General features: G+C 38.3%; 1 protein-coding gene across 1 annotated transcript; it reads left to right on the plus strand.

The window, feature by feature from the left end:
- The first annotated feature begins 9,493 nt into the window (after window positions 1-9,493).
- On the plus strand, window positions 9,494-12,441 carry RRS1 (regulator of ribosome synthesis 1). Its single transcript, XM_087931335.1, has one exon. It carries the CDS (start codon window positions 9,583-9,585, stop codon window positions 10,657-10,659), a length of 1,077 nt encoding a protein of 358 aa, XP_087787461.1. The 5' UTR covers window positions 9,494-9,582; the 3' UTR covers window positions 10,660-12,441.
- The last annotated feature ends 168 nt before the right edge of the window (window positions 12,442-12,609 follow it).

The following is a 12,609-nucleotide window of genomic DNA, read 5'->3' on the forward strand; positions in this document are numbered from 1 at the left end:
TCAAGATATAGAGAAATGTAATGAAAAATGACCTATCAGATAAGAGAAAATCCACAAAGCATACATTTTGGCCTACAATATGTAGGTGGCTTGAAGAAACACGGGAGAATGTACCTAAGTAAAAAGTATTTCACCTTTTATTGAAAAATAGATAGAAGCCTAGTAACCAACATTCCATGGAAAAACTTCCATTCATACAATGGAACTTCCACTTGGTCTCCTTTCTTTAATCCCCTGTACTGATTTGGAAAATGAAGATCACGTGACCAAGGGGCACTGCAACAGTCATGTGAGAACTGGTTGCAAATCTCTTTTCTCAGTGCTGTTCTACATTTGAATGGGCACTAAATAAATGGTTATAAGTTAGTGACTATCCATATGGTAACTCCCGCTAAATTCTAAATTGAATTTAGAAGCTCAGGGTTGGCTTAGATTATTATATAAATAAGAAAATCAGGTAGGTCTTGGGAATGTAAGCTGAACTGAGAAATAAAAGCAAAATCTTTTCTATACCAGTACTAATTACATGAACATTAGCAATACAGCTTGATTTGAAGGACCCTACTTTTTTACTGTAATAATTGTACTCTCCAATTATTCATTTTCTCACCATTTCTCAACTCAAGAGGCTACTTTAAAAATTATATAAGCTTCAGAGGTGGTATTCATCAGGTTCTGACCAGTTCTGGAGAAACAGTAGCAGAAATTTTGAGTAGTTCAGAGAACTGGCAAATACCGCCTCTGAATGGCCCCGCCCCTATCTATTCTCTGCCTCCCAAGTCCCAGCTGATCAGCTGGGTCTTCTTTTGTTGCCCTGCACAAGAGAATGGAGCTGGAAAGCAGGTTAGTGGGGTGGAGAGGGAATGGGATTTTGCACGCTCGCTAAGCCATGCTCACAGAACCGGTAGTAAAAAAAATTGAATCCCACCACTGACAAGCTTGTGTACATGATTTATGATTTTGATGATTAGACAAGACAGATTATAGAAAGAAGAGCAATATAATGCATGTTTAAAGACAGAGAGGTCAAAATACATTTGCACTTACACCGTAACTGCTGTGGTAAATATCGGAAGCCACTTTTTTCTATTTTCTTTCTTTTCTATTTTTCTTCAACTTATTTTCTTTTATTGCATTGTTTGCTTTTTCTTTGATTTTTTTTTATTCCTTCCTGTGTGCTACTGTGTGTTAGCCTTTTGTTTATTAAAGATTTTAATAAAAATTATATATAAAAACAGATTATGCAGTTTTAATTTTTTTTAAAAAAAAATAAGCAATTCTAATTCTAATTCTTGAGCTGTTGTTCTTTTTCACCTTATGCAGGAATAATAATAATCTTAATGGCCTCGTATGGTTCCTGTTGTGCTGGTGTGGTTCAGAAAAAGGTGAAAGAGAAAAAGGAAAGAAATTCAATTCTGGCTTGAAGTGTAGGCGTATTGTGAGGAGAGTGCTAGCCAGGGTTCCTGTGGGTCAGAGAGAGAGAGCTGCTGCTTGCCTTACCCCAAACTGGAAAGAGAAAGGAGAGAAAAGAAAAAGAGAACATTAAAAAGACTGTTGCAAAAGAGAGTGGCTGTAGAAAAAAAATTGCAGACTAAGATTGTGTGTGTGTGTGTGTAAGAAAAACTGGCAGGTGGCTTCCCTGGAGGAAGAGAAGCATATTCCTCATGTGACAAAATTTTCACAAGACTGGAAGGAGGCTGTCTTTGACAAAATTCAAGTCTTTGAGGTAGACTGGGCAGAGAGGTTCTTCTTCCAAGGAAGGAGACACAGAAGCTGATCAGCTAAATGGATCTAAGGAAAGGAGAGAAGCAGGACCGAGCACTCTCTTTTGTAAGTCCAGCACTTTCTTTCTCCCCCCACCCACCTCCTTCCCAGAAATGAGGGAAGGAATCTGAAAGAGAGACTTAAGAAACCAAGATCTTGTTGTAAACACCTGTTGTAAATAGTTCTGCTGTCTATAGGGGGGAAAAAGAAAACATAAAAGCATCCACTCTCTAGGTTTCTCTATTTCAATTGTCATTCTTGTAAACCTAAATATCCCTCCAGTTATTTTATATTTCTCCTCACTTTTCTTCTTTTTATTTTATTTATTTTTATTTTATTTTGTCAAGCGATTATAAGATAACAGGTATAAGTATAAAACATAGTTATGAATACATGAAATAGATACATATAAGAAAATAAAAAAACAATATGACAACAATAGGACAGTAGGCACATTGGTGTGCTTATGCACACCCCCTTTTGTGACATATAGAATATATATTTTGTTTCTGAATACTGTAAAACGTCCGTAATGATTTTTTAACCAGTAAAAACAGAAAAGCTATCTGTAACCTGAATACCTTCAATAAATATTGAATGCATAGTCACAAAATCCGACAGCTTTTATCTAATACTTTAGCTGTTCAGCACTACTACCAGTTGAATCATGCATACAAATATGTAAATGTTATGGAATCATGTCAGAAATTCTTAAAATGATTAAACTGAGAAAAAAATATTCAGGCTAGAAAAATGATGCATTCACATTTAAACAAAGTGAAGAAAAGATGCTGATTTTTCTGTTGTTGTTTGTATTATACACAATAGTAAAAATGTTGAAAATATTCCATGCATTGTGCTCCATTGCACAAACATGACACTTCATTCAGCTCCCATTCTAAAATAATACCATTATTATGAGTCAATAATATGACTTCAAAGTAAGTGTGATATCTCCTCCTTAGGCAATCAGAGATCACTTCAAGTCATCACAAAGATGTCTCTTAGTCATGCTTCAAAACGCGTAAGATTTGTTCTTCTATACAGCTGATATAGTTACAAGGAAGAATATATCATAATAAATTTGTTAATTTCTGAAGCGCCACACAAATTCTTTGTTGTTGTTCTGAGTTAATCATAAGTGAGAACCGTCTGAATGATCCAAATATATAAGCACCATCCAATTTCAGAAAGCTATTCGAATTCTGTGATAAAAATTATCCTGGTTAGTTTTTTCCAATTTTGCAGAACAAGGTTCATAATGAACTAACATAATAAGAACATAAAAGATGTTCTCCTGGATTGGTACCCTAGCCCCACTAGTGTAGGATTCTGTTCTCACACCAATCAATTATGTTCTTGCCAATCAATTGCACAAGCAAAGCCATTAGTTGTCCAGTGGACGGTTTCAAAACAGTCAAATTGCCATCAAGGCACTGATACCAATTCCACATGCAAAAATTATAATGTCCATGATCCAGTATTATTGAGATACACATACTGAACATTTCAGATCACCTTAAGTAAAAAAAATGGTATTGCTATTGCCCCCAAAGGGTAAAGAGCCACAAATGATATTCAACTGCTGTCAAGAATCGGAATATCTAAGAGAACTGCTCAGCTTGCTTATTCAGATCAGTTTGCTCTGCAAGTTTGCTTCTCTATGCTGAGATGAACAATAAACAACTCCTTGTTACAACAGAGACAGGGTATCTCAATTTTTTTTTCACATAGGATAAAGAATGATGATAAGTGCTCAATAGGTTTTCTCCTAAGTGGATACTCAATGACCTTGAAGACTCAAACAAGATAAGAGACACACAAAGAATGTGCTATTGTTGACCTCAAGAGAAGATGACCTTAACTGACTGTTTTATGACTATCAATGACAGCTGCAAAAAAGATGACTGGCTTTAATACTTAATGTTACTAAATATCCAACTCCTTACATCTTCATATTTTTCTAACTTTTCATAGTAATTTTCTGCTTTGGGACTATTTTATGTCTTAATGTGGTTGGCCAAACCATGAATTGGCCCAACCAAATGCTGAATGTGTTTGTTCCTGGTGCAAAATAGCCAATTATCACACAAGGCTGTTTATTTGTACAGCACTCATGTCCTTTCAAGACTAAATCACAAATCCAAAGCTCACAGTGCACAAATCAGCATAGCTTTTATACACTTTTGAAAAATAAAGGCACATGAACGCAACAAGCAATGAAGTAGTCATACCCATGGTAGAGGATGGCCCTCCCAGAAGGTGGATTCATTAATAAAATATTACAGTGCTTGCCTTTCTGTCTATAACTGATAAGGCTGGTAATTTAATATTCAAAAGTTTCTAGTTAATTTTTTCTGCAACAGGAATTGCTGGCCTGGTATGTGTTCCTTGATAAAGTTATCACATAGCCTTTGGGGAATTTTAGGGCAAAAGGATGAGCAAAAAGGAGCGGCCCAAAGAGAAAACATCTTAAAGCAAAATGAAGGTTTGTCAATAAAATGAGGCATCTCTACCTAAAATTAGCTATACCAGTCCTACAAAGTCTAACACCTAATCTCAAATGTCAACATAGTAAAGACTACATACCTCAGTGACCATATTGAAAAATACTTTGTAGAACATTATGAATTTGGTGAAGTACCAGAATTGCTAGATCAACAAGAAGTGGCAGAATTAAATAACAGAGAGAGTTTGGCAGTTTATCCTACCGCAAACACTACAACCACACTACACAGCTGACACCAAATTCCCATATATATTATTGCTTTACTTTTAGTTGTGATTTCACCCATCCCAATAAAAAGATTCCCCAATAGTATCAATACATCTGCCTCCTTAAACTTCTGAATATCCATCGTTTGCTGCCGTATCTATTTTACTAATCAGGAAAAAAATGTACTAGTCAGGGATCTTGTGCAGAGCTTTGGACTGAAGGAAATATAATCATTCAATTTGATCTATGAGATGTCCTTGTCCTCATTTGCCTTTTAATCCTTTCAAAAGTGTTTATGAAGTACTTTTCCCTGACCCTTTTTTTCTACTTTCCCAAAAATGCATGTTTGCAATGATACTTATGTCATGAGCTTTTTGAGAATGGGAGTATAGATAAGCAAGAATTTCTATTTTTACAAGAATATTTAAAGTATAGTTCATGGGCTTGGTTTATTTACTTCTCAGAATCTCTTTCTGAAGCTACTCAAGTTCTGGGGTGGTTTTGCTTATTATACTTCTATGTTTCAGCCTGAAGAGAGACTATAGTGGATATGCCCGAGTAAGCAGCAGATATGAACATTGAAGCTAGGATAGAAGAGGAAAGAATGCTAGGACTACTATAATAATAAAATAATTCCATAGAGTAGGCCAATTTCACTGGAGAATGTCTGTTTCCATTTCTCCTGAAACTAATACTACATCTACAACCTGCTGCTTCTGTGAAAATATAACTCATCATCTCCCAAAATCCCCTAAGAATGGTAGATTAAGACTCAATTGCATGCTGGCTGGGGAATTCAGGGAATTTGAAGTCTATACAACGAAAACACTGTCCTGGTGAATAGATTCAACTCATCAAATTTTCCTCCGTTGGAAAATGTATTTTCGCCTCTGGAAATTTCAGATACTGAACCAATTCTTAGTTTTACAAGATCAGTTGACACAAATCATGATTAACAAGTGCCAGACAAATGGAAATATTAAAAACCTAAGATATTGGTTCCAAATAAATATATTACAGTCTTAATATTATCATTAATATTATCCATAATGGGAAGGTAAGTAGCATTCCATATCAAAATTACCATAGCAGTGCATTTGATTCATCTTTTTTTTTAAATCATGTAAATAATGCACTAAATTTGGGGCGCCTTGATTGTATATGGATTATTGTGAATGAGTTTAAGAACAATCCATCTATTAAATCTTTATACATGAAGAAGTACAAAAAACTTTAGCAATACATATTGACTGGGATTTTTCAGTGCTTAATGGCAAAAGGAATAGAGATGCTAATGTAAAGTAACCCACTTAAAGCAATAGGTCTAATTTTAGGCTGAAAATGCTAAGCAACAAATGAGAAGGACTATAAGAGGTTATAGGTTGTCCTGACTCCATTTTCCCCCTCCATTCCTTTGTGTTTGCATTCTGCAGGTAACCCATATCTCAGCCTAGAGGAAGGACTTATGTAACCTGGATCTTTACAAAAAAAAACATCAGTATTGTAAGTTATTTTGAACGAATCGTTCAAGATGAAATAGAAGACAAGAGTTCTGATTCTACTTCAATATTTTTTAATTACAGTTGGACTTAAATATGCATAAACTAATCCCAAAAGGATACACGTGGCATTTTATAAAAGACCATGAGAGCATATTGAGTCAAGCAGCATTTTATCTACTGTATATACTGTCTATGCTGATCTGGCCAGAGGAATCCTTCAGTCTTCTTAAAATGTAATTAACTCCTTAAATTCAAAATATCAATTCTGTTAGTTGTAAAGAAAATATGAGTTATCAAGACACAGTACCATCTTGTGGCAATTAACAGTATTATTCAGAAAACAAGCCTGAATGAAATACTAGAAATATCACCAAGACCACTTGAAACAGTGCACTTAAATATATGACATATTTATTTTTTCAGTTTTGGAGGGGGCTGTTAAAAAAAACCACAATTATCTCAAATCTTTCATCTGGGCAATGTTTTCAAATGTACTTATCTACTAATCTGGATGCTTTTCTGCTGATATGGCTTTTGGAAAATATACAAAACCTAAACAGCTGTCAGAATTTTGACATACTACTACTTATTCCAATTTATGTATTTATTACACAGAAATCAACCATATAACTACTTTCTAAATTTTAAATAAGGATTTTATATTCATTGAAAAAAAAAACCCATCTTATAGTATCAAATATCTTAAATTCAAATTCAGTTACACAAATTCTCCAAATTCCATGAATTTATCTCTTTTGGCATGATAGAAGTTTCAAAACCATATTACAAATTAGAGAAAACAGACAATATTCTTGTTGAGTTCTACCTCCATTTTAATGACTAGTGAAGAAAATCTATCCTGTGTTTTTACGTTATTATGAGTTTTTGAATTACTATAGTTCACTTTCTGAGCAGTTCTAGCATTGAGTCGCTTTGAACCAGTTCTTATCAGAATGCACATTCTTGATTCTTTTTCTTATCAGAATCCAAATTCTTGCTTCTATTTACTTCAAAAAAATAGAAACATTAGGCAAAGGCACTTGTTACTGAAAATATTGTCCAAAGAGGACTCTTTCTCCTGCTCCCATCAGGTAATTGCATGAGTTGAAGGATGAATATTCTAGAGGAAAACTAAACTTGCAAGATTTGATTATACCATTGGGAGACTTGAAAGAACAGGTTAGGGACAGAAAACCTATGCAGTTATTAGGAATAGAAAAAAACTTCATGGCACATAATGAATCAATTTATATAATGGGCAAGATCCTTACCACCCTTTAAAATTACAGTGATATAATCTTCATAGTATGAAGCCAGTGGGGCCATATATTCAAAAGATGATCAAACTTATTCTGAAAGTGCTTTCTACTTCAAATGTATGTACCATTCTTCCTGTTCTGGGAACCGTTCTGTATCATTGTATCAATATTATCACAGATGTTAAGGGTGCAGCAAATCTCTAGAATTCCTGAAAAATTAATTATGTTCAGATAACTCCAAAGATCCTGCAAGTTATTAGTATAATATAGCATAGGGAAATGTAGTGTACAAAATGAAGCATTAATTCTTTTCAACACCTTTTTTAGGCTTTGTCATTCTATATAATTAGAGTTCAGTAATTAGAGTTCAACAAAGTAGACCATAATCTACTTCTTGGTAAGCTAGAAAAAAGTGGGATAGATGGCATTACCACCAGATAGATTTATAACTGGCTGACAAACCATACTCAACAAGTAGTCCTTAATGGGTCTAAATCTACATGAAGGGAAGTAAAGCAGTGTGCCACAAGGTTCCGTCTCAGGCCCAGTACTCTTCAATATCTTCATAAATGACTTAGAAGAGGGAATAGAAGGGGAATTTATCAAATTTGCAGATGATACTAAACTGGCAGAATAGCCAACACCCTAGATAATACCGTAGGCTCAAGATCCAGATGGATTTCAACAGACTTTGAACACTAACAAAATGAAATACAATGTAGAGAAAGTAAAGTCTTACACTTAGGCAAGAAAAACCAAAAGGACACGTACAGATTAGGTGAAACCTGGCTAATAGCAGTAACTGTGAGAGGGATCTTGGAGTCCTAGTGGACAATCAATTAAATATGAGGCAGCAGTGTGTGACAGCAGCCAAAAAAGCCAGTGCAATCCTAAATTGCATTGACAGAGGGATTGAATCAAGATCACGTTGAGGTACTAATACCATTCAATAAAGCCTTAGTAAGACCACACCTAGAATACTGCATCCACTTTTCATCACCACACTATAAAAAAGATGTTGAGACTCTAGAACAGGGGTGTCAAACTCCCAGCCCGGAGGCTGGTGTGTCACACGCTGGCCATGCCCATATCCACTTTAGCAAAGAGGTTAAAGGTCATGATACATCACGTGATGCCACTGTGACGCCACACGTTTGACACCCCTGCTCTAGAAAGAGTGCGTAGAAGTGCCACAATGATGATTAGGGGCCTAGAGGCTAAAACACATGAAGAACAGTTGCAAGAACTGGGCATGACTAGTCTAGTGAAGAGAAGGACTGGGATGACACGATAGCAGTGTTCCAATATTTGAGGGGCTGTCACAGAAAGAAGTAGGACAATCTATTTTCTAAAGGTACCTCAAGGCCAGACAAAGAACAATGGATGGAAATGGGTTAAGGAGAGAGATTCAACCTAGAAATAAGGACAAATTTTCAGACAGTGAGAACAATCAACCAATGGAACAACTTGGCTTCAGCAGTTTTGGCTGCTTGGAGGTTTTAAAGAAGAGATTGGACAGCCACTTGTCAAAAATGGGTATAGGGTCTCCTGCTTGAGCAGGGGATTGAACTATTTATTTTTATTTATTTTTGTCAATTGCTTACAAGATAATAGATATAAGTAAAAACATAGTTATGAATACATGGATACATATAAGAAAAATTAAAGAAACAATAGGACAGGGACAGTAGACACGTTGGTGCGCTTATGCATGCCCCATACAGACTTCTTAGGAAAGGGGTGAGGTCTATAGTAGACAGTCTAAGGTTAAAGTTTTTGGGGTTTGGGGAAAAAACCACAGAGTCAGATAGAATATTCCAGACACTCTGTTGCTGAAGTCGTATTTCCTGCATTCAAGTTTGGTGCGATCAACCTTGAGTTTGTATCTATTGTGTTCTTGTGTTGTTATGGTTGAAGCTGAAGTATTCATTGACAGGTAGACAGCATAGACAACTAGTTGACCTACAAGTCGCGTTCAAGTCGAACTCTGTTATTTTGTAAAGTCTGTTTTAAAAAAAAATACGAGGGCAACAAAGATACAGTAAATCCTTCGTTATCTTCGGAACTACGAGAACCATTGAAAGAATGAGAAGCCCTTCTTTTAGCAAACTTCCCTATCAATGGAGGACTACATCCCCCAGAATACCACGCACACATACTCTACGAGAGTATTGTCAGTCGGACGCCCTGGCTTTCGACGTTTGTAATACAATGACGCTGCGGAAGGCACAACCGGAACTTCATGTAGCTTCGCCCCGGAAGTAGTCTCCCTGACTCCATCTAATGAGCCGGTGCGGGAAAAGAAGCGTGTCCTTTCGCCGCGTGCGAAGGGCTCGTGGCTATGGCTACCCTCTTGGTCGAAGACTTGCTGGCGCGCGCCGAAGAGCGCGAGGCGGAGACCCAGCGCAGCGTGGCGGTGCAGAAGGAGCTAGAGTTCGACTTAGGGAACTTACTGGCGGTGGATAAAAACCCGGCTCCACGCGCCCTTGCGCGAGTCTCCTCGGAGCGCGAGTCTCTCCTGCGCGCTTTGGCCCGAGATAACAGTCAGTTGCTGGTGGGCCAGCTGTGGGCGCTGCCGTCCGAGCGGGTGGCAGGGGGCGCGGGCCCCGTGGTGGCCCGCCTGCCCGAACCCTCGACGCGCTTGCCCAGGGAAAAGCCGCTGCCCAAACCTCGGCCGCTCACCAAATGGGAGCAGTTCGCGCGCCTCAAAGGCATCCGGCCGACGCGGAAGAAGCGCGGCACGCTGGTCTGGGACGAAGCCGCCAAAGAGTGGCGGCGGCGCTGGGGTTACCGCCGAGCTGGCGGAGATCCCTCCCGCGACTGGCTCTTGGAAGTGCCGGACTCGGCCGACCCGATGGAGGATCAGTTCGCAAAGCGGCGCCAGGAGAAGCGGGAGCGGGTGGCGCGCAACGAGCTCAACCGCCTGCGGAACCTGGGGCGCGCTCACCGGGGCCGGGGGGCGGCCGAGCTGCACCCGACGGGCCACCAAGACCGGGCCGAGATGGGCCGCGCCTCCGTCCTGGCTCGCGTCTCCACCGCCTCCCGCGGCCGCTTCCAGCCTCGCCTTCCCAAGGAGCCCGCCGTCGCGCAGACCAACACAGCCCGCGGAAAGAAGCGTCGTTTCCAGCCGCTGCTGGGAGACCTTGAAGGGGAGAAGAAGCGGCACCTGGAGTTAGCCCGCAGCCTGAGCAGCAAGAAGCCGCCCCTGGACTTGACCCGCGCGGTCAACAAGCAGCTCCGTGAAGAGGAGGCCGAGGCTGCCAGAGGCAAAGGCAAAAGGCGCGACCAGCGGGGCAAGAGGGGTCGACGGCAGCAGCAGAGGTCCGGACACGCCAGGGGCAAGAAAAGCGCAGGAGCAGGTCGCAGAGGGAATCCGGGGGGATCTGGAAGCTTCAACAGCAAAAGGAAAAGAAAATAGCAGACTGAAGCCGTTTATTTTATGTAAGGCTGCAACAAAATGTGGACTTGCTAAGTTAAACATTATTCTAACTTTACTTTGGCTTTTAGCCTCCAAAGAACTTTGTGAGACCTGACTAAAGAGCGTATAAAGATGTTGGCAATAAATTAAAATGATATATAAAGTTTGAAAGAATCTAACTCACTTGAAGAAATATCACATTAGATGTACGGTTCAGACAATGCCTTGACTGGGAATTGGAATTACTTCAAAGAATAAAATTTCACAGGAGTTTAAATATATAGAAGGATTTGCTTTGTTTATAATGACGTCCTAATATGCCCTTTTCTTTTAAATGAGCATTGAAATGGACACTTCTCAGCTGCAGTGTTTTTTCTGTACTTCTTTTTCATGTATCTGAATTATCTCCATTGTCAACCAGGCTAAAGGCAAATCACTAGAAGAATATTGTGTTTACATCATGGTAACTGACTTTTATATCTGTTGAGATTATAACTGGATATAAAATGTCAAATTGTCTCATCAAAATACCATTTTCATCATTTTGACACTATGAATTCTGATTTCAGCAAAACTGTAGATTTTGTCTGGGGAGATGTGGATATATGTACGTGCCCACTGTTCTTACAGCAAGATTAAAGACATTGAATTAAAAAACGTGTGGTTTTTTCTGTAAGTTGTTTTTCTGCTTCCCAATAAGCTCAACTTTATTAAAAAAAATGTATATGCTTTATATGTTAAAAATCCCAAAGTAATTTATAGCAATATAAAATCTATTAAAAGCAAATGTTAGATGAAGTCAATGGTTGGGAAAGGTCAGCATAAAAAAGTTTATATGTTTTTAAAAGATGCACTAAATTATTTACTATAAGGCCTAGTGTATTACAGAAAGCAAGCACAACACAGAAGACTTGCCTCACTATAATGTACAATTATATTAGACTTGGTTTTATTTTAAAAACAATTTGTGTGTGTGTGCGCGCGCGCGTGCGCCATCTGGTAAAAAATTCCATTAAGTGCTCTACCCCAACTCACCAATCTTTCTGGCTTTACAGACCAGCAGAGTGGGGTAGAGAACAATTCCGTGTGAGCGGCAGGCAAATGTGCACATCCACTGCTTCATTTGTGCAAATGGCCGGCAAACCGCTCATGCAAGTTGAGTGCACGTGCACATGCTTGTCCGTTGCTCATGCAAGTGGGGATTTTTATACTTTGAAATAGAAAATTCTTTGAGCTTTAAAAATTCCATCTTGCAAATTAATCTTGAGGCTTTTGGTGACCAGAGCCTAAAAGGATTCTTTTTTTAAAAAATCTACAAAGTGATCAATACTAGTTGTATCTGGATTTATGTTTCTCATTAAAGATGAATCTAAAATTGGCCGTATATTTAAATAATAGAATTTAAACAAACAGGACATAGATTGTCTCACTGAACATAAAAATATGCTATTTTATATGATATTTCCTTGGAGGGTGGAACCTTTTTTATTAATTACAACACTACCTTGTTATATGAAAAAGTGTTCTACGGAATTAAGAACTGTGTATGCTATTTTTTATTCCATTTTTTATATGTGTTATTGTCAATGTGTGAAATTAGGCATTTTATAGAATGTCTTAAGAAATCTGTAGAATGCTAAAAATAGGACATCAAAATATGAAGCACAACATTTCACACATTGCCAAAAGACAAAACAGCAAAGTATAAAATACTCCTGCTAAAATGCCATTCTAGCCTTCCTTGTTGCATGCAACAAATTTTGGTCTTTTTTTCAGTAAGAATACTTCATTTTGTATTTTTTCATTTTCTTATACGTCTTTTCAATAAAGGCTTAGGGTTAGCGTAGATAAAGTATATAGCAGTGGTGGGGTGGTGGTGTCATCATAGGGGGTCCACGAAGGCCTGAAGAAATGCCATGATTTAAACTTTTAAGTCTTGGGGGTCTGTTG

This window comes from Pseudonaja textilis, chromosome 3, assembly GCF_049901715.1.
Source record: "Pseudonaja textilis isolate UNSWEBS1 chromosome 3, rPseTex1.2, whole genome shotgun sequence".
Classification (NCBI taxonomy): domain Eukaryota; kingdom Metazoa; phylum Chordata; class Lepidosauria; order Squamata; family Elapidae; genus Pseudonaja; species Pseudonaja textilis.